The 26,594-nt window shown below is 41.6% G+C and overlaps 1 protein-coding gene across 3 annotated transcripts in view; it reads left to right on the top strand.

Annotated features, from left to right (window-relative positions):
- The first annotated feature begins 132 nt into the window (after window positions 1-132).
- Window positions 133-26,594, top strand: part of SPATA18 (spermatogenesis associated 18) — a 41,177-nt gene continuing 14,715 nt past the window's right edge. For 2 of the 3 annotated variants that reach the window (XR_004953114.1, XR_004953113.1), the window contains exons 1-9: window positions 133-495; window positions 12,168-12,273; window positions 12,389-12,504; window positions 16,660-16,763; window positions 19,513-19,608; window positions 21,224-21,490; window positions 23,180-23,564; window positions 25,033-25,191; window positions 26,087-26,262. Coding sequence is in view for 1 of the 3 variants with exons in the window: in XM_036227943.1 (XP_036083836.1) it covers window positions 409-495; window positions 12,168-12,273; window positions 12,389-12,504; window positions 16,660-16,763; window positions 19,513-19,608; window positions 21,224-21,490; window positions 23,180-23,564; window positions 25,033-25,191; window positions 26,087-26,262 (1,496 nt within the window). In the remaining 2 variants the exon portion in view is untranslated. The remainder of the gene's footprint in view (window positions 496-12,167; window positions 12,274-12,388; window positions 12,505-16,659; window positions 16,764-19,512; window positions 19,609-21,223; window positions 21,491-23,179; window positions 23,565-25,032; window positions 25,192-26,086; window positions 26,263-26,594) is intronic. The other variant, XM_036227943.1, reaches the window with a different exon arrangement.

The following is a 26,594-nucleotide window of genomic DNA, read 5'->3' as shown; positions in this document are numbered from 1 at the left end:
CTGGGCCGGAGGTGGAGAGAGGGCGCAATGGGGGCTGGGCGGCTGCGACCTGGGCGTTGCCAAGACGCCCGAGGTGCGCGTCCCTAGCAGCAGCCCGCCCACGTCAAGGTTTGTTTAATAATCGACCGGGTATTTATGGCCTGGGCTCAAGGCAGGCTCGGGGGAGCCAGGAAACCGAGCCGGGCAGCGGATGAGGCTCGGCCGCTGCGGCCCAGGGCACCTCCCCCCGGCTTCCCGAACCCTGCCCGGTCCAACCCGAGGGGGAGGATGGAAACATCAGCCGCGCTCTGAGCTCCTTAGGAAGATAACACCCTTCCGGCCGTATCACCCCGCAGTCTTGCGGAGGCCACCGACTCGTCTCCTCCACGTCTCCATCTCTCAGAGTGGGGCCGAGCGGATAAGTGAGCAATGGCGGAAAACCTGAAGAAACTGGTCTCCAACGAATTTTTACGATCGTTGCCTGAAAAGCTAGAGCGCTGGCAGAGAGAGTACAGCGTGAGTCGGGGCGGGAGATTCCCGGGGCTCCCCCCACCCTCACCCTAGTTCATTGCACAGCCTACGACCGGAGTTTCTTAGGGCTGGAATCAGAGTGGCCGCTTTGCAAAGTCCCGGCGGTTAAGAGTCCTAACAGGGCCCCAGCCTCGGACTGGGATTGCTGGGAGGGAAGGACCGGCATGTGTCTGCCGGCGCCCTTTCCTCCTGGCGGCACGAGGAGGCGCTGGGGTGGCGCGGCGGGCAGAGCTCGAGACTGGGAGCGGAGCAGTGGAGAGCACAATCCTTTTAATGGTAACCAAGGACTCTGGCGGCCCTAGCAACGAGGAAGACGTGCTGTCTGCCTGGGGTCTGGTCAAGCTGGCACCTTCCCTCCCGTCCCTTTCCTCCAGCAATCCACCTCAGTACCCCCAACTCGAATTATTTTTTGCTATAACCTCCCCTCCGCCCCCGCCTCTCCCTATGTCTCCTACTCTTGAGGATTCCCAGGGGTTGTAACAGAATAGCGTTTCATGAAAATACACCCAGGATTTATTACTAAGAGGTGAGTGAACCGAATACTTGTCAACGTTGCAGGTTTCACTGTTATGCTGGTCAGTGCGGAATGTAAGGCACAGTTTTAACACCTAGGCAGATTTCAGAAAGCCCGTTGCCAGGGCATTTGTAAGAAGCCAATATTCTGTCATCAAACTCACTGTTCAAAGCTTCCTAATCCCCACCCTCACGCTAGCTCCCATTACTCCCGCCCGACGGAAGGTGCAACTCCAGTGCTGAATTTGCTTTACATTCAGTTAGTCCGTCCTAGGAAAGTGTCACTCTTACATAGCGGTGAGGCAGACAGAGCCAGGGATCTGAAATTAGCGCCGCTATGTCCTGGGTCTCTCTCTGCATAGAACAAATTAGCTGAACGACCTTGGGCCGTTTATTTAACCTCTCTGGGTCTCAGTACCTCCTCTGTGTAGGTGGGAGAGACTGGATTATAGCATACATAAAGTTTCTTTTGGGATCTCAGGTTTTTAAATCTAGCTCAGCTTGTTTCTGAAGTTTTACCAGGAAAAATACAACTGGCTGCTGTCCTGAGTCCCTTGGGCTTTCTCATTCACCCTTCAACCAGGGCTACTGAGGTGGAAGTTGGGGGGAGCTCAAAGAACAGCTACAGCTTTCTTCTGAGCCTTCCTTCTTAGTGTTTAGTGTTTATGGCTTTGCCCACATTTGAAGAACTATTCTCCATCGAGATGGCAGGAAAATTAAAATTTACCTCTTTATTACAAAAGCCTTGGGGTCCCCCTGTGGCCTTTAACAGTACCTACTTGTTACCTAGTCTCAGAAGGTTGAGAATAACACATCTTGATACATATATTTACCCTCCTTAAAACAAGCTCTTACAAAAAAATTTGTTATTGCCCTGTGGCCTAAATAAACTCCAAGTTTTAAAAAGCATGTTTAGTTTGTCACAAGACACATTTAACACAAATGACACTAGGCTGGACCAAATTAAATGACTGTTTTAGAAACTACCTGTGAGAAATGCCAAAATTTATTGTACTTTCCCTTCCGATTAACAGTGGCCCATCCCATTCCTCTGTTCTCACTGAACCATTTCAACCCAGCTTCTCGCCCAGTCCTATAAACGAAGTAGAAACTGCACTCTCAGAGACCAATGTCTTTCCAAAGTTTATGTTTATTTCCCATCATTTCTATCCAACTCTCTGGCTTCTGTCACATTTGACTATGGCACCCTTGTTTTTCTCCTTGCCTTAACCTGCTTCCCTCTTGTGGCTGTTCTACCTCTATTCCTACTTCTCTTATATGTATGCTGATGAATCTCATATCTATATTCAGGGGCAATTCTTGTCTGAACTCTCATTTCTCCAATTGACCATCGGACATTTTTAGTTGTCCCATCATTTTGAAGTCAAAACAGACCTTATCTCTCCAATGCCCCAAACACTGACTTCTTTCCTAATTTATCTTTATCATGAACCACTCTATATCTTTTTCACCAGCGCAATCTATTGGTGCCAGCTTCTAAATTCACACAGAACCTGAGTACTTTTCACCATCTCCACTACTACCACCCTTGTCCACTTTCAAACATCTTTCGTCTGGATTATTACATAAATAGTAACCCAAAGCAATTAATTCTTCTAAATGTCAAATAAGATCGAGTTACTCCTCTGGCAAAACCCTCCAGACTTTCTATGTCACTCAGAATAAGAGCCGCAGTTCCTAAGGCCATCAAACTCCTACACAGTTGTGTTCCTTTAAACTCTGTGATCTCATCTATTACTCTGTTTCTTGCTCAATCCACTATAGCAATACTGGCTGCCTTATTTTTTCTAGAGCGAAGCTGTCCAATAAAAGTTTCTATGATGACAGACATGTTCTATATCTGCACTGTCCATATGTTGGCTTTTGAAACAAGTCATAAAAACAATAACAAACATTGCCAACTCATTTTTTTTTTTTGATGCTGGATTATTGCATTACTTGGCCTTTAAAACTTAGATTCTACTGAATGTTCAGTGACAGCTTGGTGTGAACACATAACTTTCAGAATTGTTTTCCTCCTTTGTGGTTATTGAGAACGTTGTTGAAAGAGCCATAGAGAATCCCTTCTTGTTCAACCAAGAACTGAAGCGATTATTAAGAGCTTAATAATTCATTCAACAAATGGTTACTGAGCTTCTGCTACGTGTAAAGATTTCAGCGAGACATTCTATATTTATACTTTTTGTAGTGCATATTTATTAATTTATTCAACAGATATTTTTCAGCACTTACGATGTACCCATCTGTGCCAGGTGCTAGGAATAGAAATGTCAAGTGCATCTTAATGATGAACTTCTAATTGGAGAAGAGGATGAAGGATGGAGGAAACAGCATGTGCGAAAAGCATGGGAGTGTAAAAAGCCTGGGATATTTGAATGGACTGTAAATAGTTCAAGGCAGGGCGTGGAAGTGAGATAAAGCTGAGGAGGTGGGGTGGTGGGGGCCAGAGGGTGGAGGGCCTTGGACTTGATCCTGAGGGCAGTAAGGAGAAACTAAAAGCATTGTGCAGTGAGGACTTGTGTTTGGACTGTGTTTTGGAAAGTTTGCTCTAGTTATTGCACCATGGGACATAGGCAACGCTAGGGAAAATGGACAAGACTGGGAGATACTTTAGGCAAGAGATGATGTGAATCAGCCTCTTGTAAACTACGCTGGCACACTTAATGAACAAGGTCAAAGACTCTGAGAATGGTCCTCAGGTTCTTGTACGAGGATGCTGTCCCCAGTGCCCCCAATTTACCATGCTACATCTGCATGGGGCTATTGGTCAACTGTGAAAAGGTTATGTAATGACCTGTGTAGAACTGGATTCTGATTACCTTATTGCTCCATAGAGATGTTATGATGAGAAATTATCCTTCTGACAAGGTTAACGGCACCTGGAGGTCAACTCTGGGCTGAAACTCTCCTCCCTCTGAGATGCTTGTTCCCATTCTGAGTCCTGTGGACTAAGAGTTAATTAACTTTGGTCAGATGCTCTGAGATTTATTACTTTTAAAATGTACTCTATGTAACTATGGTAGTATATGGTAAGAGTTTACTATACCCTTGATAACCCCATCCCTAAAATAGGATGGGTTTACATTTCTTAAAGTAAAATAATAGACCCAGGATGTGGAAACTTTTGATTATTTGATAGGTGAGTGTGGATGGTAAGGCAGGCTGGTAATGCTTTTTGTTGCCTTATCCTCCTCTTGTGTTATAGAAATCTGCACTAACAAGTGAAAACAGGTATTCAATATTAGCACATAAAAAGGAGCCTTAAAGAGGTTTCTTTTTTGTTTTAGAATAATCTTTTCATTTGAACTAGAGGCTGCCTCTCTGCCAAAATAAGCCTAATTCTTGGTACGAAAGGTCATGAGATTGCTATAGGGTCTTCAGATTGCCTTACCGCCTTCACCTCTCCCTCTTTGTCAATATACTGCTACATTCTTGAGGATTCGTTCTAATTAGTAAATTTATAAAGAACGTTTTTCTTCCTTTCAGGACTTTTTCCTCTCTCCTAGAAAGACAATGCTGCAGTAACGAATAAAACCCCAAATCTTAGTGTCTCATTGTTAACCGAGGTTCATTTCTCATCCGTGCAAAGTCTGATGGCAACTCTCTCCATCCCGGGCTCAGTTTCGGGAGCCCTCCATCTGGTGGAGCAGCCATCTCATTACAGGACCTCGAAGGTCTGCAGGCGAAGAGAGAGCAAAGAACTTGCACTACTCTTACATCATATACACATCACTTTGACTCATCGCCCCTTGGTCAGAATTACGTGGCTTCAGTCTCACTGTAGGGGAGCCTGAGAAATGGAGAGCGCATGAAATATACGATTGGTGATACTGTTCCTGCCACTGTTACTAATGATGAATTCACGGCTAGAAGAGAAATTAAGTGATTGGGGCAGGTTCTTTTGTTTTTAGCAGAGGGGCTATCAACTTTTTAATTTGACTTTTCTTATTTTCATCTTGGACAAACTTGTTAATGTAAAGATCATCATGGTTTAATATTTAAGGAGAATACACAATGAAAGAAATCTTATAGGAATATTAATTGGGGCCTGGAACACTAAAATCCAGTAGAGAAGCCTAAATAGAAGCTTTTGCTACATTGTCGAGGTACATATAAACTTATTTTTTTCTTATATCTAAAATTCAGCATTTTCATTTTAAAACTTTGCTGTGGAGGTAGCATTGTGACAAAGCCAGCCATGATGTAGACTAAAGGGTTGATTTGGGGAGCAGAGCTACTTGAAAGGCTGCTGCATACGGAACTGTGCTTCCTTAGGGGAACAGTTGTAGCCTGTTATAACTAATATATAAAGAACTACCTTGAAAACTTGCAAAGCACTCTTCTTGCATTATTGCCTTTAAACCTTATAAGAACCTATGAAATCACAAGTTTTGTTTTCTACATTTTACAGATGAGAAAACCAAACCTTAAAAGGGCAGCTTAGCTACCCAAGGTCACTCCACAAGAAGGAGTGGAACTTGGATATGAAACAGGTCTTTTGGTTGCCAAGTCTATTCTCTTATTTCCTACAGAGAAGGGAAGATGTAAGGAAATTCCACTTACTTGTAGTGTTCATTTCCTGCACCGCCCCCCCGCCCCCGCCCATACTCCCACCCCCAAGCATATGTATCTTGGACAGTGGGGAAAAGAGAAGGTAGATATTCAGGCTTTTGTTTTCCATGTGTGAATTTCCATGGCCAGCTGCAAGGAGCTGCATGCAAAATGCCACCCCTTAGACTAATTTCCACACACCTATTGTTGATAGTGTTTTTCTTGCTCACCTCCAGATTCTCCAATTGGAGGGTTTGGAATGGCACTCTTGTTTTACGTAAATATATTTAAATTAATTTTTTTAAAAAAATAAAAATGTCAGGTAAACCATTTAATGTATTAGCACTCATATTTTAAAGAAATATTTTGATGAATCCTTTTGTACTATTTCTTATTTAATATACATTAAGCATAATTTGTGTGCATGAGACTGAAGTTTCTTAAAGTGGAAATAACTGTATTTCATACTGAAATACATATTGATGGATTTTAAGAGCTTTTCAAGTCAAAGTTTGCAAGTTGGTTCAAATGTTTAGTGACAAATTTTATTAATTTTTTTCTTCACTTTGTGGAGGTGATTCAAGGTTAGGAATAAAATATCGGGTAGGAGAGAACCGTTGGTAGTGGCATGGATGATCAGACTCCCGTGTGGAAATGTTAATAAGGTCAAGGCTGCTCAGAAGGAAGTGAAAGGGATCAAAGGGTCGGTGGTCATTCTGGAGCACACGTGCTGAGTGGTGGCAAAGCACGACAGTGACTGGAGTAGAGAGGGGTGCTGTGGGAGGAGTGAGGCAGGATAGGTCGTATGGGGACGTAGTATGAAGGACCTGGGAAATTAGGCAACATTTAGGCTCAATGAGTCAAGAGCTTCTGGTGACACTGAAGGAGCGAGAACAAAGCCTCTGTGCTGTTGCTCTCCCTCCCCATACTATGAAATTTCTTGAAGGAGTAATCTGTCCTTCTGTCCTCATTGCTTTTGCTGCTTCAAATCCCATTTCTTCTTCAACCCGGAACAATCTGGAAGCACACCAAGTAACCCCCCTGCTCCATTATTCTGCTATAATAGCGCTCGTAACAGTCATTAGAGGCTACTTCGTGGTCAGTCAAGTTTGGTCTCCTTTTTCCCTAGTCTTTGCTTGATTTCTCTGCAGCAGTTGACACATGGTATCAAATTTTGACTTTAGCTTCCCAGATGCTGGTGACTTTTAAGTCTCTCTCTAGCATCAACCTTTCCCAGAGCTCCTCACCTGAGTGTCCACCTGCCTTCCAGTCAGTTCCATGTGGGAGCTCTACATCCTCTAAACCAACATGAATCACACAGGACTAGTTACCCTCTCTCCAGTCTTGCTGGCTCTCTGCTTGTGGCCTTGGATTGGGCAATGGCATCACAATCACCTCTGCAGCCCAAGTCAGAAACCTGGGCTATTTTCTCCTTACAAAATGGGTTCATCAAGCCTTGAGGACTCTCTACCTCTTAAATATCTGTCGAGTATCTCCCACCTTTCCCCTCTAGCTGCTTTTGCTCTTATTCAAGCTCCCAGCATTTCTTACATGTGAAAAAAAGCCAGCTTCTAGAGAATGTTTATGGCAGATCTCAAGTGAACTTCATTGCGAAAATACCTGCATTCTGCCCTTAACAAGACTCTATTTTTATAGCCATCAGGATTACAAAAGGAGGAGAGTAACCCTTATCTGTTGTACAGGGGTTAGTAGCTTTAAAAGGACAAGTTTTATTTATGTTAATAATGCTGGCAGTTATATTCCTGAATATTCTACTCCTTTCTGTTACCTCTTGCTTTCCTATCTGTATGAAGCCATAGAATAAGTGTGAAGGTGACTTGTTTATGTTCCACACCTATAACATGACATATTTCTATTGATTTCCCTGCTTTCCTCTGTGCTCACCTCCAACCCAACTTTGATACGGCTGTTTGAGGGGTCATTTTTGTGGCTATTCATTTCTCAGACCAGTGATTTTTGACACGGGACAAAGCATTATTCCCTAGAACAATGTTTTTAAAATTTATCCACAGAAATCAATGCAGTTTACTTCACATGTAACACCCTTATGCTTTCGTAACTGAGCAAGTTTTCACTGTTCTTTAGTAATTGTGATACTCTTTTCTCTTAATTTTCCTTAAAGGATTAGGCTGACTGAACCTTACTAAGTTGATCTCACTTCTCACTAATGCCATGGTTCTCAATCTTGTTTGCATATAAAAATCATCTAGAAAACTTAAAAAATTTTTCAGTGCCCAAGCCCCACACTAGAGCAATTAGAATTTCTTGGAATTGGAGCCCACAAATCTCCTCTAGTGAAGGCTTTACTGAATTTTCTTGGCTTCTTACCACCTCCTCCTTTGAGCCTCACTCCCGAAATCTGGTTTTGCCTTTATTATGGCAAGCAGTACCTGGTTTTGCATGCATCGACATGTTTATCTTAGGCTATAAATTCCTTGAAGGAAAGAGACTATCTCCTTCATCATTGTGTCCCTAGCATTCAGCACACAGTAACTCCCTTCATAAAGATTTGTTGAGAGCATAAATGTACGAGTGAAGGAGAGACTAAACCATCTCCTTTGCCTTCCTGGTTCTTCTTCATCTTTCTTCTCGCTGTCCTCTTATTTTTTACTGCTCTTGTTTTGTTTTTCAATCATCAGCTCTTCTTCCTCAGCCCATTTCTGAATTACCAAAATTGCCTTCTGCCGGGCCCTCGGCCCTCGCCCCACTCTGTACTCTATCTGGTGATCTTATCTATGCACACGGCTTCTACTCTGTCCACCTGCTGAAGGCTTCCAAAGTTATGCCTCCAACACACCTCTCTCCTGAGGTCAGACTGATTTTCCAACTCTTTTTTTGGTAAAGCCTCATTGTCAAGAGCTCTGCTGCAGTGTTAGAGGCCACAGGAATGGGTTTAGGCTCTAGTTCGACCACTGTCTCCTTCAAATTACTTAGGATCTTCGTTTTTTTCATTGGTGAATTCGGGATGATGGATGGTATCCAATTTGTAGGGTTGTTTTGAGGATTAAAAGAAACCGTATTTACACTTCTTAGCACAGTGCCTCACTGGCACAGAGTAGGTGCTCAGTAATTGTTAGGTACTATGACTAGACATCTTCATCTGAAGGTCCTGCAGATATCTTAACTGTTCCAAAACAGCGTCATCCTTCTCACACCTCTTGCCTGTTTCTGAACCTCCCGACTTCCTCCTCAAGTAATGCATCACTAGGATCTTGGCTGACACAAATATGATTCGAGGTCTAGAAAGGACCTTTACGGGACCCTTAGCGTCTGCACAGTCCTCAGCATCTCTCAGCTAGATTCACTGTCTATCCAAACTCTATCTGGTCTATTCCTACCAGAACTGATTTTTGTAAAATGCAAAGCAAATCCGACTATGTCATACCCATCCTCATCTACTTGCCCCATTACATCCTTCAGTGATGGGATAAAGCCCAGAGCCCCTCATGTGGCGAATTAAGTTTTTCTTTATTTGGTCTCTGGGCCCTGTATTCCATTTTTCCCTGTAATGTACCTTGCTGCTTCTTGCCTTGGTACCTGCTGTTCCTCTGCTTGTCACGCCCTAATTTCTTACCCCTCACCCTTTACCAGAGAGTGCTGTGTCCCTCCTACAGCTCATTATCCACCTAGAGTACCTACTAAACTCTCAGGTAATTATTTAACCCTTGTATATTTCCCATTCTCCATCCCACTGCTGTAGTTGGTGAGCTCATTGGTCACCAGGCCACTTAAAAAAAATTTTTTTAAATGTGGTTTTGTGTCCTGAGCTGGCAGCCCAAGTCCTTACATATAATAAGAATTCTGATTTATAATGAATGAAGTTTGAGAGTCTGTGCTTTGGAATTAGAAAACAGTATAATTAGTTCATATCTTTATTTTATTTATTTTGTGTGAGTACGTGTTTGGTAGAGTAATGTGACCCTACCGAAACTCGTCTCTTTTGCAATGCTTTGTGTTAGAAGTTGCGGCATGTTGTGACATGTCCTGGGACCAGGAACTGACAGTCTATTCTCTTTTGTTATTTAAGTTGCAAAATCAGACATTTGACAAACATTCCTTTGGGCACCTACTTTGTACCAGGTACTAGGCAAGGCACAGGAGCATATAGTAATAATACCACAGTAATACTTCTGATCATTGTGTATCTCCTCTACTCCTCTCCTAAGTTAGTTTGTGAGATCAACCACCTCCTACACATGAGTAAATGGAGGCTCTTATTTAAAATCTATTTTCTAAGGGAATGCAGCTCATAAATGGAGAACAAAAGTAGAACCAAGGTCTGCCTTCTTCCTAAGCCCAGTGCTCCTATTAATACTGCATACCACCTCGGAGGTTCCAGTCGTTGAACTCCTTCTCTCTCTGAGGTGCTGAATATGCACTATTTTGATTTAATTCTCCTAACACTCTGCAAGGCATTATCTATACTTATTTTTTCTGGAGAGGAAATGGGCTCAGAGAGGTTGTGTAACCTGTGCAGGATCACACAGAACTTGTGGCAAGTAGCAGAGCTGAGACACTCATTCAGGTCTACTTGACTCCCTCGCCCGTTCTCTGTCCAGGGGAATTGAAGGTCAATGTGATAAGTGCAGGAGTAAAAGAGCAAGGGCAAAAGAGCCGCAGGTTCAATGAGGAAGGAGTGGAGATAATTGTTCAGGCTGTGGGTTCCAAATGTTCCGATCATATCAGTATTATGCGTTAAGTCACCATTCATTCATTCATCCAATGAATATTGTTGGGCCCTTCAATTTGCTATGGATATTAGTGGTAGTTGATACAAACATGAAAAAGATTAAGTCATTTTTAAAAACCTCATAGTCTTCTTAGGAGAAGGGGATAGAGGATGAGACAGAGACAAATTGCTACAATAGAAATCAGTGCTAGAGCAGAGCTAGTTACCAGCACCTCTGGAACTAGCAGCTTGGTTCTAACCTCAGTTCTGACATTATTCTAGTTAAGCAACCTTGGGCTAGTTATTGAATCTCTCTGCATCTAAGTTTTCTCATCTGAAGATGAAATGATAATAATGACTCTCATATTTCATTGTGTACTCTCGTGAGGCTGAACAGAGTTTATATATGTAAAGCATTAGTAGTGTCCGGCACTTAGGAGGTATGTCACAAATCCAAAGTGAGTGAATTATCTCATATTTATTCATCCATCCAATACATACTATTGAGTTTCAATGCAGGGCTGGGAATACAACAGCGAATGGGGAAGGCATGTCCTCTGTCCACAGGGAGCTTACTGCTTGCCTCAACAACTTTCCTCAATGACACAGATATGCTTTTTATAAACTTGTAAACTTTTGCACGGAGGTCCTCTGAACTTTTCCTCTTCATTCTAGTTTCTATCCTCCGTGTACCCTGCTTCCTGTGTCAAGATTTGTAGTGCCTAGGAAGCACCCAGTGCTAGTGACTTAGTATGGCTTGAGACGACATATCAATCTATGCATTTTACACCCATACTCTTCGCTTGTTCCATGTAGTTGGGCTCCTTCCTTTAGTGTTAAAATTGATTAGAGATTTGGCTAATTAGGAAAAGGTGAAAGTTCACCAAGGAGATGACAAAAGCAAGTTAATTACTGAAAAGCCTATCCCTTGATTTCTTCATGTTCTGCTCTTATTGCTTAAAATGTTCCACAGCCATTCAAACAGCCCTTTTCCCAAGTCTACCTAATTTCTTCTTGCCTAGCTTTTACTTCCTCTGGTAAGACTTCCCTGACTTTCCAAGACAATGGGCTCTTGAGTAGACGCTTGTGCTTATCCCTATAGTAAGACTTACTGTTTCATTGCAGGATAACTGCCTATTCTCCTGTCTCCCCCACTAGTCTGCATGTGTTGTGTGGCCTGGCTCATCTTTTATGTCTTACTCTCCACTGTATCCTCAACCCAGTGCTACTTTCTTACTGTTAACAAGTAGTGTCCTTTATGCACATGTTGACCTTAGAGGTCAAGAACCAATAAAGCAGGTAAATTAGGAAGCAATGATTTGTATTGTGTTACAAAGGGTCTATTCACTTTATAGAAGGATTTGTTGTGGGATTCCATTGAGTGTGTCAGGGTTATTGCTATTAAAATGACCCCCAAATCTCAGTGGCTTACCACCCACAAATAAACTTTCTCAGTTACGTAACAGTCATTGTAAGTGTTTAGTTAGCACACTTCCAAATCTTGTGGCTCCACCATCCCTTAAGTCCTTGGGGGTCCACTGCTTGGTCCTCTGCCTTTGGCTAGCAGATGAGAAAAGAGAGAGAAAGAAGAGAATCACTTAAGTTTTCTTCTAGGTCATATCTGGAAGTGGCACACATCACTTCCCATCTCATGGACCAGGACTCAGTTACATGGCTGCACAAACTGCTAGGGTAGCTGGGAAAGTGTTCTAGCTGTGTGCACAGGAAGAAAGGGAAACACATTTTGGTGAACACACAGCAGCCTCTGTCCTGGGAGCTTACCAGAGCCAGGCAGCCCTCACATAAAGGGGGGCCCTTGTCTACTTGTAGTGGGTCCCAGAGTAAAGAAATTGCATTGATGCCTGCTATTTTGGCTTTGCAGACAAACTCATGTGATCAAAATCTGAGTCTTTGCCTCGAACTCATTGAACAAGTTGCCAAAGTGCAGGGACAACTCTTTGGAATCCTCACCACAACAGCTCAAGAAGGTAAGAATGGCCTGTGCTTTCCCATCCAGCTCTTCTTCTTCCTTTTCTTTGTGCTCTCTGACTGAATTGGTGTGGTTGAGTTTCTCTCACTGACCTGATTTGTGGATTCTCTTAGGAGGACATTATGACGGTGTGGAGGTAATCAAATCACGCCTTTTACCTTGGCTGGAGGCCTCTTTTACTGCTGCTTCCGTGGGAAAACCTGTTGACAGCAGGGTCCCCTCTCTACAGGTAAGGATGCCAAAGGATTCCCCTTGACTTTTAGCAGGCTCTGAAAACTCAAACATATGTAAGATATGACCTAGTGAGGGGCTCAACTATGCTTAGGGAATTGGGACACAGGTATAAGAAGTGGGTTTCTGTTTATGGTGGTCTGGGGTATAATGGATTGAGTTTCCTCTTAAGACAGACCTGCATCCAAATCCCAGCTTTACTAGTGGTGTACCTTCAGGCAAATCGATGAGCCTCTGCTTCTTCCACTAGAAAAAGGGCCTTGCGATGATGTACATCTGGAACATGGCTTGGCCCACACTAGGCATTAAATGGTAACTTTTAAATGACAGATCAGTCACTCAGGCAGTTTTAGGGTGCCGTGGGGGCTCAGAAGAGAAAGAGATCATTAGATAGGGAAAAGCTCAGTATTTTGAAAGAGTAAAATAAAACTAATTGGAAACTTCCAAGATAAGAAGAAAGCTCAGTTCTGATAGACTGACAAAGGGTATCCCAGCCTGTGGTTGGTATTGGTGGTTTCCATGGGACAGTATACGTGTTTTAACAGTTGAAGACCAGACTGGAAAGAGAATATATACCTTGCTTAAGGCATTGGCATCATATGGCTGGGTAAGCAAAACACTAACCTTGATCTTAAATGTTTATATGGATTTACATAAATTCCTTTCTAAAATTAAAACATGTCTGTTCTAAGCAACAGGGCCTTATGAGGTAGTAGAGAACACTGAACAGAATTCTAGTACCTCTTCTATGGTCCTGGGTAGGTTATTTAACCTTTTATGTCACAGTGTCCTCATTTGTTGAATGGGGATAATGCTTTTGCTGGTCTAATAGGATCATTGTGAGAATTTAAAGTGATATGCATGTGAAACAACTAGATGTGGTAAGTGCTCTATAGACATCATTTGACTTTAGGCAAAATTTTTCCCTGTGGACTTTCATATGCTTCTAATGCATGTTATTCTGGGTATAGTGATATAGGTCCAATGCGAATCACAGCCCAGATAACAAGTGTTATCTAAAAAGGAAAACAAATGCAGTATTAATAGGTAGCATAAACTGCATACATTTTTTAAAGCATTTCATTTTATTGTTAGTTTCAAGTATACAGTACATTGGTTAGACATTTGCATAGTTTATGAAACAATGCCTGATTATCATCCACCTGGCTCTACACATAGCCATTACAGTACCGCTGACTACATTCCTTAATTAGGTAGCATGCATTTAACATAATTGGAAAACAAAAAGAAAAGATAATTGCCAAAGGATTAAACTTTCTAAACTGTTTTATCAGGGAGAAAACAAAACCTGTGTTTTAAAGTCTGCTTTATCTGATATAAGTATTGCTACCCCAGCTTTTTTTTTTTCATTTCTGTTTGTGTGAAATATCTTTTTCCATTCCTTTACTTTCAGTCTATGAGTGTCGTTTGATCTGAAGTGGGTCTCTTGTAGACAGCATATGTATGGGTCTTGTTTTCTTATCCATTTGGTTACTCTATGTGTTTTGATTGGAACATTTAATCCGTTTACGGTTAAAACGATTACTGATAGGTACATTGTTACTGCCATTTTATTATTCATATTTGTTATTTGTATTTTCTTTTTTACCCTTTCTCTTTTTACAGAAGACCCTTTAACATTTCTTATAATGCTGGCTTGTTGGTGATGAATTCCTTAAGCCTTTTCCTGTCTGGGAAGCTCTTTATCTCACTTTTCATTTTAATTGAAAGCCTTGCTGGGTAGAGTATTTGTGGTTGTAGATTCTTGTTTTACATAACTTTTAATGTTTCTTGCCATTCCCTTCTGGCCTGCAAAGTTTCCATTGAAAAGTCAGAAGACATTCTTATGGGGGAGCCCTTGTAAGGAACTAGCTTCCTTTCTCTTTCTGCTTTTAAGGTTCTCTCTTTGTCTTTGACCTTTGGCATTTTAATTATGATGTGTCTGGTGTAGGTCTGTTTGAATTTCTCTTTGTGGGACTCTTTGTGCTTCCTAAATGTGTATGTCTAATTCCCTTGCCAGGTTAGGAAAGTTTTCTGATTATTTCTTCAAATAGATTCTCAATCCCTTGCTCTCTCTCTTCCTCTTCAGGTACTCCTATGATCTAGATATTTTTAAGCTTCATGTTGTCCCAGAGGTCTCTTAATCTATCCTCATTTTTTCTTTTTGTTGTTCTGATTAGATGTATTATGCTACCTTGTCTTCCAACTTGCTGATTCAATCTTCTGCTTCGTCCAATCTACTGTTGAATCCTTCTAGTGTATTCTTCATTTCAGTTATTGTATTCCTTATTTCTGTCTGGTTCTTTTTTATGGTTTCTATATCCTTTTTTATGCTCTTGAGGTTCTCATTATTCTCCCCATAAGTTCGTTGAGCATCCTTATAATCATTATTTTGAACTCTGTCTCTGGTAGGTTGCTTGCCTCCATTTCATTTAGCTTATTTTCTGGACTTTTCCCCTTTTGTTTAATATGTGGCATGTTTCTTTGTTTTCTCATTTTATTAGCCTCTCTGTGTTTATTCCTATGTGTCAGGAATATTTCTTTCATCTCTCAGCCTTGGACAGATGGCCTAATGTAGAAGGTGTCCAGTGGTGAACTCTCCCTGATCCCTTATGCTGGGGACTCCGGATGTGATCTTTGTGTGGGTTGTGTGTGATCTTCTGTTGTCTCCAAGCCTTTATTGTCGTTAGTAAATCAGTGGATGGGATTAACGCTCAAGCTGACAAGTTATGGAAATTGGCTGCACCCACAGGGTAAGAGTTGTGTGGAGGCTGACCCCACTGAGTGGGATATGCCCTAGCAGGCTTGTGTACTTGTTACAACCACCCTTTGTGTGTATCACTAATGGGACTAGTCAGGAGTTGCTCTGTTGTGGTCTGGTGCCAGCCTCCAAATGCATTGGTTTTGTGGCCCCTTGAGAGGGGCTCTCCCGTAGGCCAAGGTCACCCACTGCTTTTGATTGCTCAGGGCTACCCAGTGAGAGCTACAAAGCGCTCCGCAGATGGTTGTTGCCTATGCTGAATCTCTAGGTAAGTGGAAGAGACAATGCTGTAGGCAGCAGTCAGTTATTCCCCATCCCTGACCTATGGCAGTTTAACAGAGGGACCAGTGCTCCTCAAGGCCTGACACTACGTGTCAGTTGCCTGTAATTACGTCTCTGAAACTGGCTGAGCCTCTGGGTGATATGTGTGTTGGGAGGCACAGGAACCCTGGAAATCTCCTGGGTCTATCGAGTAAATTTCTCCCTGCCACTGCAGTGTCAGTTTACACACCAACGCTGCCTCTGCAGCTCCTATACAAGTTTACATTCATAACAAGGTCAGCTGCTGCCTACCCTGGGCTTAAATGTGCTGCCCCAGAGCAGAGGCAGCTGCCTACCAATGTACAGCGGGCACTTTGTGTATTGGATGGGGCAAGAGCTCAGGGAGTCAAGGGCTGTCAGGCCAGTACAGACCTCTGTGATCCCCTCAAGAGATATTGCAGCTTGTACAGGCAGCAGCAGTCTATCAACAACTGTTTTCCTCACTACGTGCTCACCGCACTAGCCAAGGTCTGTTGCCTGTGCTGACTGCATGACCCCAGAGCCAAGCAGGGCACAAGAAGCTGCTTGTCAATGGGCTGCAGACACTTTGTGGCTTGGGCGAAGCAGGATCTCAGGGAGACAAAGTCCATTCAGCCAATACAGCCTCAGTTTTGCTACAACTTCTGTGCCTGGGAGTTCCCACGGATTCGATGTGTCTCTTTTATATTATCAGACGTAGGTGTTATGATCATCTGGACTTCACGTGATTCTCCACATTGATTATTTTATAATTTGGTTGCAATTTCAATGTTGACCTCTGCTCCTCTGGGCCACCAGTAGCCAGCAGCGCTGGGGAGGCAGGAGCTACAGGATCCTGCCGAGCTGCTGCCGCCGCCATTGCCTCTAGCTCCGTTTGAAACCCACACACCATGAAACATGGTGGCCGGAAGGGGGCACCAGCAACTGCTCTTCTGACTTTATGATTCCAGATTAATTTGCGTGCACTAGAAGTTCATGTAAATAGAACCATACATTGTGTGCTTGATATCTTTTGCTCAGCATGATGTTTTTGCAATCTGTCTATGTTGTTTTGTATATTCAAACAATTTTTTGATGTGTGTATCATTGCAGGACACATTTGATAAGGAGAAACAGAAAGAGTCTGGTGCTCGGGATTCACAATTAGACTATGAACTGAACTCAACTCGTAATCAACTCAACCAGGTTCAAGACGAGTAAGAGGAATGCAAGTTATCTTTTTCCAAAAGGAATCGTTTAATCATTTAATTTTTTAGTTTGAAAGGAGAATAATGGCTCGTGTAAAATGTGGACATTTGCTTATAAGTAATATGTGTCGGTGGGGAGAGGGAGAGAGGGAGGGAGGAAGGGAAGGAGAGAGAGAGAGAGAATTGGGAGTCAGGGTCTTTGATTTGAGGGACGGGATTTCTGTATTATATTATGATCTCTAAGACCCTGGTCTCCTTGGCTCCATCCCTGGAGCTCCTTCTTCATAGGCCCATTATCAGCCCATATTTATAAACATAGACATATTGTTACATGAAAATCTATCAAGATGCAGAGGGGAAGGATTGAGGAGGGTGTCAGATATCAGGTAAAGAGAAAAATTAAAAGGAAGAGCAAAAGCAAGATGAAGCAGGCTACATTTATCTGTCATTTGTATTCATTTGAAGGGTTAGACTGAGAGATCAGACTCTTAAAGAATGTAAATTCCAATGCAGTGCTGATAGGGACAGGTCTGCCTGTGTTCGATGCACCCTAGGCAAAGGAAGACCACTAGATTTTGTGCCTGGATTCTGGTTAGGAATCTCAATTTTCGTCCTTTCCTATAAGCCATCTATTGGAATATCCAGTTGAACTTGCCCCCTAAGCATCTCCCGCGTTTGTCTCTTTCTATTCTACTACCATTGCCCTGATAGCCCTTGCCTCAACCCATTGCTTTCCAACTGGCTTTCACGTTTTCATTCCTTCTCTACACAATACATTTTTTCACATAGCCAAGTATAGATATATTTTTATTGTATGAAGTCACTTCCTTATTTAGAAGCTGGTAGTAGCCTCCTTTCATACTGGAAAAAAAAAATTCTAAACTCCTTCCCAGGCTCTCACAACCCTGCATGATCTGGCCCTACCTCTAGCTCCACCCTCATCTCTTGCCAGGCTCCCCTCACCTAGTCAACCGTTTACTTCTTCACTTTGAGGCCTTTGCCTGTGTTTTTTTTCAGAAAAATAGAAGTCTCTTGCTGGCTCTTTGCATGGCTGGCTCTTTGTTGTCCTTCAGGTCTCAGCTTACATGTGACTTTCTCAGTCTGTCTGTGACCACTATACATTGAAAAGTCCTTCCTTCCCCCCCCCCCCCGCCTTTAATTCTTTTTCACAATGATCTATGAATAGCACTTACCCCAGTTTGAAACTTTAAAAAATTTCTTTACATATTTGTGACCCACTGGACAGGAAGCCCCAAAGCGTTACTGTCTTGTATTGCTATTTTGATATCGTTGTATCTCCAGCACCCAGCATCATCCCTGCCACATAGTACATTCTCAATAATTTGCTCAATGAATGAATAAATCTGTAATAAATTTAAATAAATATTAACCTGCTTAAAACAATTTTTGGCACACGAATGTACCGTCCTTTCTTCTCTGTGTTTGTCATCCAAGGGCACTGTGTGTGCTCACACATGAATGCTATGTCTTGAAAGGAAAAAAAAAACCGCTTTATTCTTATTCATACTTTCCTTCCTTTCTTAGTCTATTTTCTTTTCTACAGCAATTTCCTTTCAGCGTCTAGGAGTCTTTTTTGTGAAGTTATTGCTACTATGGCTTTGTTTTAGACTTTAGATGTTTCATTCATTCATTCATTCATTCATTCTTTTTTTTAATATCTACTTATGTGACAGATACTGTTTTAGGTGCTGGGGATAAAAAGATAAATAAAATAAAATCTTTGCCTTTAAGTAGTTCATAGTGTGTTTGTAATGAGATTATAATTGTGAACCAAGTGTTGGAGGAGCTCAGGCTAAGGAGAAACAAACTTTGCTTGAGAGAGTCAGGGGTGGCCTGTGGAGTGGCTCTTGAAGAATGTGGAAGCCTGGTGTGAATTTAGGTAGCAGTTGTACTCTCTCAGCCTCAGGACCACTGTGATGAAAGAGCCTGGGTGTTCTGGGAAGTAGGGTTGGCAAAGTCAAGAAACTTTTGCCAACCCATGATCTCTCACTGCATCAGAATAGTTTAATTGAGAATCATTGGTCTTCATCCAGTGTTATCCATCACACTCCCATTTCCTTTTAAATTTAGATAGACTTCAAGAAATTGTATGATTTATTATGATTTTCCTACAATGAAGAGCGTACTTACAACTAACAGTGATGGAGCTCTGTGGAAAACTCGAGAAACTCATGCTTAATAAGTGGTAGAAGTCAAAGGCAGGAAGACAAGAAATACTTGTCTAGTGTAATTGTGTAGGGCTTTTTATATAGGTGGGCAAATAATTTTTTTTTACATTTAAGAAGTCTGGGAAAATTGAAATGTAGCTCTACTATGCAGAGTAATGAGAATAGGTAGTAGTATACGGCAGAAAAATGAAGATTTTTACAGAGCGAAGTAAATCGCAGGATTTGGTGTGATTAGAGCAGACGAATTAAGATGGTGAGGAGGAAGTGAATGAGTTTCTTTGTTCTTTACATTTTAATTTTTATAATTATTACATAGGATTTTAGGGTTGGGGGTGGTAGCTTTGTAATTTCTTCGTGTTTGACATTGAGAAAGGATGCTAGCATGTTTTTGCATACAAGTGCACCGTGATATTTGCAGTATCATCTGATTGAATGCAGATGTCTTATAATTTGATCTTGTTTATGTTGAATTTATATCATATGCCAAAAGTTTCCAAGAGAATCTATGCCTTGATTTAGAAAGTGCCAATTTTGGAAAATCTGTCTTTAGTTACTGATTTCTCTTACAGTCTGGCTGAAACTGGAAAGACTCTTGAAGAAACCAAGAACAGATCATCCATATCACTTTTGGCTGCAGAGGAGGAAATAAATCAGCTAAAAAAGCAGTAAGAAAAAAAATGACAGGATTATTGCAGCCTGATGATTAATCTTTGAATTTAGCTTTTTTGGTGTTCCATTACAATGTGAAAGAATCTGTTCACAACCAATGAGGAAAGGCAACAATATTTTTATTAGTGCTTTATATATTTTTCTTCCTACAAAAACATTACCTATCTACTAGAGAAAATTTCAAAGTACAATGTAGTATAAAGGAAACTAAAAACCCTCTCCTAATTCCAGAACTAGTTACTGGTACTATTTGACATTTTTCTTCCAGTAGATACATTAAAAATAGTGTTACGACTACAACATGAGACTAAGTTTACAATTTTGGACCCCATTTTTTCACTTAACATTGTTTTTCTCTATTACTAAGAAAAACATACTACAAAACTCAGTTTTGAATAGGTGTGTCATGTTCCATCGTTTGGGTATTTCCCTAATATTGACTGTTTACTTTTATACCAATTTTTTTAACACTGGAAATAACATTGTGATAAATTTTGTGGAAAATCTTAATTTAAAATTTCACATTATTCTCTAAAGATAAATTTCTAGAAGGGGAAAATAAACACCGATCTTTTAAGGTTATACTTTACTTGATCTTAATTTTGATTTTTTCCCCCAAAAAGAGCAAGTGGAAATTGTATTAAAATACATATATGTAAATACATATACCAATACCATTCTATTGCCTTTACATATGTTCCAGCTCTTCTGATTTCTTCAGAAATAGCCATAAATTTAACTTGGATTATCGTTCTATTTTCCGCTTCAGTCTCCCCTCCCATCATTTTTTAGTCTCTTATTCCTATTGGATATACTTTCTCAAATACATTGATCATATGACTCACTGATTTCCAATAGCATCGATTCTGTTCTCTACTGTTCTCAGTGCAGCTTTTAATTTTGCTATTGCATTTTTAGCTTCTCACATCCATCTCAGTCTTACCCCTTACCTTTTCATCTTACACCATTGTCATTTTTATCACAACATATCCTCTTCTTATGGCTTTTGCTCCTGTTTTATGATGGTCATGCCTCTTTGTATTTTTATGAGGATGCTAATTTTATTTCTAAAGATTTGTTTTTTTTCCTGTGATACATTATTTTCATAGGTCCACACTTCTGCTTAGTATTGTGGATATTATTAAATTTCCACTGTAGTTTCCTCTCTCTTTTCACCTGTTCAGAGAATTGCAGAGCTAGTGAGGATAAGGGAGTATATTTTTGGCCAGCTTCTGGACTAGGTTTTGGACATCATATGTGTCTGGAGTTTTGTGCTGTTAAGAGCAGTCCAACATAGAATGGTATGACTATAGGCCCACTCCGCTTTTGCCAGAGGATCTGCATACCTATCTTTTCTTCAGGAGCCTTTTTCCATGCAAGCTGTAGACATGGAGTGGCCCCCTGGCCTTGGCAAATCAACTCCTTGCTAATTTGCGTTTGTTCTTATGTATTTCCGTCAGTGTTTTCCAATGCAATAATGGCATATGAAGTAGAGTAGCCTCTGTTCTTAAGTATGGCAATTGTTGCTTATTACCTTTTCCTCCGTTCCTCTATCTTTCTCCTTTCTTTAAAAAAAAAAAACATTTTATTTATTTATTTTTTCCTGTTCAGGCTTAAATCTCTTCAAGCCCAGGAGGAGTCCCGCCACAAAAACCCAGAGCACAGAAGCTCAACGCAGAGGAGCACAGAGCAGCGCCGCTCGGAGTCCAGGCGCTTAGAGTCCAGGCATGCCGAGGTCAGGACCGAGCCTCGGCGCTCAGAGCACAGGAGAACGGAGCAGCGGGGCACTGATAAGCGTGGCGCTGACAAGTGGAGCCCAGAAGCCGTGCAAGAATATGAGGACCAGCCCCGAACACTGAAGGACGCACCCCAAGGAAGGTCCGACACAGTCTCACAGATCTTTTCATTTAAGTTCCTTTTGTTAGTGACAGCCTGGCTTGGGAAAAGAAAAAGTAAAATGACATCCTTGGACCCAAACCCCGACAATACTGGAAGCTTTGAATTGTAAAAGGTTTTCTCTATCTCTATTCTTCCAGAGAGAGACAACACCTCCCAGATTGCCAGAACTTGGGCACTAACTGGTTTAGGGCTGACATTGAAGGTTAAGGAATGAAACTGAGACATATGTGAAAGGACAATTCTTTGGCTTGAAATCAGATATGAATGGGCCAATGATGCCAGAGGTGGTACCCATGCTGAAAGAAGGTTCTGTGACACGAGGGTCTCTGAGGCCTGAGAGTCCTCTGTGCAGGAATGGCACTGTGATTTTCCTGTTTCCTTTTCTAGCTTGCTTTGTTTGAAGGAGTGTGTAGGTTAGGTAAGTGTTCTTGTGAAACCCCTTTCTACTGATGATCAGAGGCGTTAAGACAAGGTTATTCAGACAGTGTTAAGTGAGGACAAAGTAAGAGGTTTCTCTTTGGAGTTGCTGCATCTTCCTTGTTCTAACACCTCCCACTTCGCCTCTCCCCACCGCCAGCCCTGATCCAGGCTGTCAAGCCACTCCCATCCCAGGTCCGCATTCCTTAAATGTCACCTTAGTCTTTCATTTTGGGGAATCACTCTGCCAGTGTTGTGCTGGTGCTGGCTTGTTCTAGCTCCTGTTAGATTAGGATTCCGTGCATTTCTTCCTAACACCAAATTCAATGACATCACATTGATGATTTGAAATCGGCCATAGTTGGAGTATTCGTTCCACCATGAAAACTGGCAAACACTATAAATGGGGGCTTTCTCCGCTTCCTTTCAGTGTCTGCTTTGCACTACATTTTACTCCACAGTTTTTTCTACAAAAGTTCCCTTTTGAGGGGCCCCTTTCCTTTGTGCTAGCTAGTCTGGTAATTTACATTGTACTTGGTAGCTGTGCCCGGTTCACCGATACCTGCTTTCCAATTAACCAAGTATTTCCACATGTACTAGCTCACCTGATCTTCCAATCCCTCCTCCACCCCAAAATAGAGCAAAAATTGTGTAGGTGAAAACTCAGGCTCTGGGGAGGAAAAATGATTGTAAACGCCCCCATTGCTATGACATGTTGGAGCTGGAACTGCAACATAGATCTTTCTCATTGTTCAGTGTTCGTCTCATTTTAGACTGTACGGCTCATATGGTGTAAGATTTTATGCCATAAGGAGTAATTACCAAGGTTGAGGGTAGAAGGACTGGAAATCTGACTTTTTTAACTTGGGCTCTTGCTTGCTGTGTTAGTCTAGGACAGCTGATTAATTTTTCTGAGCTTCAAGTTCACCATCTATAAAATGGCCAACTATCAATGCTGGCTTCACAGAACTGCTTAAAGGATAAATTGAGGTGCTCAGTGAGTGAAAGTGCTTTATCAATTTTAATTCACCAGGCAAATAAGAGTCTTCTTTCATGGTTGTGGTCACATTTGAGGCGTCATGGAGAGAGTGCCTCTCCCAGGCCTGGTGGGCAGGTCATGGAGGCAACTGCTGCTCTCCCTGCCAGCAAGGGCCGGTGACTCCTGAGTATCATTCGCACCTTGTGTGGGGAGAACAAGGAAAGACAGTAGTGAATCAGGGCACCTCCCTGCTGATTTTTGCTTACCAACAGGTCCACCAGGAGCCGGTCTCCTAGCCCTACCCCTCGCAGCCGCAGCCACAGCCGCAGCCACAGCCGCAGCCACAGCCGCAGTCACAGCCGCAGCCGCAGCCACAGCCGCAGCCGCAGCCTCAGCCACAGCCCCACCCGCAGCCCCACCCACAGCCCCACCCGCACCCGCAGCCGCAGCAGGTCAGGCAGCCCCTCCACTGCAGTGGTGAAGATCAGGACCCCGTCTCCGAATCGCGCTAAACTGTCCAGTGTGGCGCGCAAGGCTGCTCTCCTGTCGCGGTTCAGCGACGCCTATTCCCAGGCCCGCCTGGACGCCCAGTGCCTGTTACGGCGCTGCATTGACAAAGCCGAGACCGTGCAGCGGATCATCTACATTGCCACAGTGGTATGTGACGCTAAGGCTGCGCTCCAGAGGGCCTCGGGTGCAGCGGGGAGACAATTTTTGGTAAACCGAACAGTACAGACTAAAAAGGTCCAGGATCTTAAAAAGATCCTGGTAGATCCTGAGGTTCCTGCGAGAGGGTGGGATTTCCTTTCTCCCTTCTTCCTTTCTTTCTTCCTTACATTGCAAGTATTTAGGATGAATCATTTTTCACAATCAGTAACTATTCATATTTATTAATATTGATACCGACCAGACATTTGTTGAAGTAGTCGTAACTGTTGGGCTATCTCAAATGGGTATATGCTAAATTGATTTACAATGAGTCTTCTAAATTGGCATAGGTACACCAGGAGATATATTATTGCTAATGGCTATCATTTGATTGATTTCCTTTCATTCTTAGAAAAATCAGAAGGCTGTGATTGTGTTAACTCTTCTGTTTATTCAACTAAGACTAGTTACTAAAGCTGCTAACATATCAGCTACTTGAGTATGGCAGATTAAAAAGTGCTCATATATAATCCTTAATTCCCAAAACAAATGAATTTGTTCCTTGGGTTACCATATTAAGATACTGAGTTCATTATGAGAACAGTTAAATATTAAAAAACAGAACAGAACAATGATATGGGAGAAGAATTATTGGAATCTACTAAACTTTATCATGTATTCATTTATATCGAGAGTTAGCAAACTAGGACTTGTGGGCCATATCTGGCCCTGGCCCGTATTTCTAAGAGAAATACCACCTGCAAGCTAAGATTTTAAGAAGAGTTTTACAATTTTAAAAGGTAGTAAAAAAAAAAAAAAATGTGACAAAGACAGTATGTGACCTGCAAAGCCTAAAATATATACTATCCAACTCTTTACAGAAAAAGTTTGCCAACCCTTGGTTTATATAATTAAGAATCACTTAGTGAATTGGTTAAAGTTTTGTGAGTATAGAGGCCATGTCTTCATGCATAACTAAGTTTTCCCAGTGCCGACTATGTAACAGTCATTTAATTAATATTTCTTGAACTAATATATGCCAGAAAACATTCCAGACACTTGATATGCATCTATGTTTAACATAAACACTAGACTGATAATTTTCTCATATTCCTTGACCAGTAACATGGTATAGGATCATAGAAACAACTAACACCTTTCAAGTATTTATGTAGCCATAGACGATTTATTTCCTTGACCCTCTGTACTGTCCTGGTTCTTGCACTTAGGATCACCAGAACGATGGTCCACTGTCTGAGGAGTTACTATGTAGTTGTAGTATATGTATTAATGTACTTTTTAAAATTGGGATATGTACATTCTCCCAGATTGAAATAGTTTTGACCAACTGTGTTTAGTTATAAGGAGACCCATATGATGTTGAATTTTTGGTGGGCATTCTTTCTTCATTCCTTGCTTTGGACCTCTTAGACCCTCTCCTCTCACCAAATAAATTTGCTGCAATTTTTATGTGCAGGAGGCATTCCATGTAGCCAAAATGGCATTCAGACATTTCAAGATCCGTGTGAGGAAATCGTTGTCACCATCTTATGTGGGGTCCGATGACTTTGAGGATGCTGTCTCAGATTATATCATTTGTCATCTTGATCTATATGATTCCCAAGGCAGTGTAAACGTAAGTGTTGGATCTCTTATTGGAGCTGATTTGCTGCTGCTGTATTCATGTTTACTCTGAATACTAATAACTCAGAAATCCATTCAGCGCTTAGTTTCGCTTCTATGTAACAGAAGAGAAGAAATGAGCAATATCCAATTTACTGTGTATAACCAGTCCTTATTGGCTGTTTCTTTCTTAGGCATTTTAAGCGGGAAAATATTCTGAGCTTTATAGTTCTACTCTTTAGATGGGCTCTTAAGATTGGAAGATAGACTACCATAGTGCTTAAGAGCAATGATTTGGGGAAAAAATAGGTATGGATTTGCATCCTGGCTCTGCCACTTACCAGCTGTTTGATCTTCACATTTGCTTAACCTCTAGAGCTGTGCTTTAGTTTCATACTCCTTAAGTGGGAGCAACAATGGTCATGACCCCATAAAGTCATGAACTATGACCTTGAGAGGATTAAATGAAAGAAAAAGAGTGATTTGCTTAGCACAAGACTTGCACTAAGTAAACTAAAAAAAAAGAACCAAGCTATTGTTATTTTTATAGATTATGAACAAGTCAGAGTTCTGTGTTGGCACATCGTATAACTTGCCCAGAATTAAAAAAATAATAATAAGGAAAGAATAAATAAAAGTTGCTAAGGATCTTCTTTCTTTATTCCTTTTTCTTTTTGAGACTCTCTTGAGACCTTTATTATGTCATTTGTACTGCCGTCCTTCCTCCTTCCTTATCAATGAGGCTTTCTTGTTTTAGCACACATGCCCCTTCTCTACTTTAACTTGTTTTTATTTGTGTGCTTTTTTTTTTTTTTTTAATCTTCTGTTAGTCATCAGGTCCTTAGGATTGTGTCAGAGTTTCTTGTCACAGGTTGGTAAAAAGGTGATGCCATCTTTTTGTTTTTCAGGATGTGATCCGAGCCATGAATGTCAATCCCAAGATTTCATTCCCTCCGGAAGTTGACTTTTGCCTCCTCAATAACTTCATCCAGGAGATATGTTGCATTGCCTTTGCAATGCAGACTTTAGAGCCACCCCTAGATATTGCATTTGGGGCCGATGGAGAAATTTTTAATGATTGCAAGTAAGAGACATAGGACAGAAGCTACGAGTTTCTTTATAATTAAGTGACCTTGTCTGTATTTCCTGGAAACAATTTAGGAAAAAGAACTCTAGGTGGGGTAATCAAAAGACACTTCCTGGTTTCCAGGCCCTGCCATATACTTCTCTGGGGCAGGGCCCTCTCCCGGGGTCATTTTCCTTCTCAATTAAGTGTGATTCAGAGGGGATGGTAGGATTTCCATGGAACATATTGGCCTTGGGGAGAACTAATGAGTACCTGGAGCCTGTCTGGAATATTTTAAAAGAAAGGTGCTATATAAATGCAAACCTGTTTTATTTTTTCTTGTTTAAATT

Source organism: Rousettus aegyptiacus, unplaced genomic scaffold (genome assembly GCF_014176215.1).
Source record: "Rousettus aegyptiacus isolate mRouAeg1 unplaced genomic scaffold, mRouAeg1.p scaffold_m13_p_10, whole genome shotgun sequence".
Classification (NCBI taxonomy): domain Eukaryota; kingdom Metazoa; phylum Chordata; class Mammalia; order Chiroptera; family Pteropodidae; genus Rousettus; species Rousettus aegyptiacus.
Note: the sequence above shows the minus strand (reverse complement) of the source record. Positions and strands in the feature narration are given on the sequence as shown.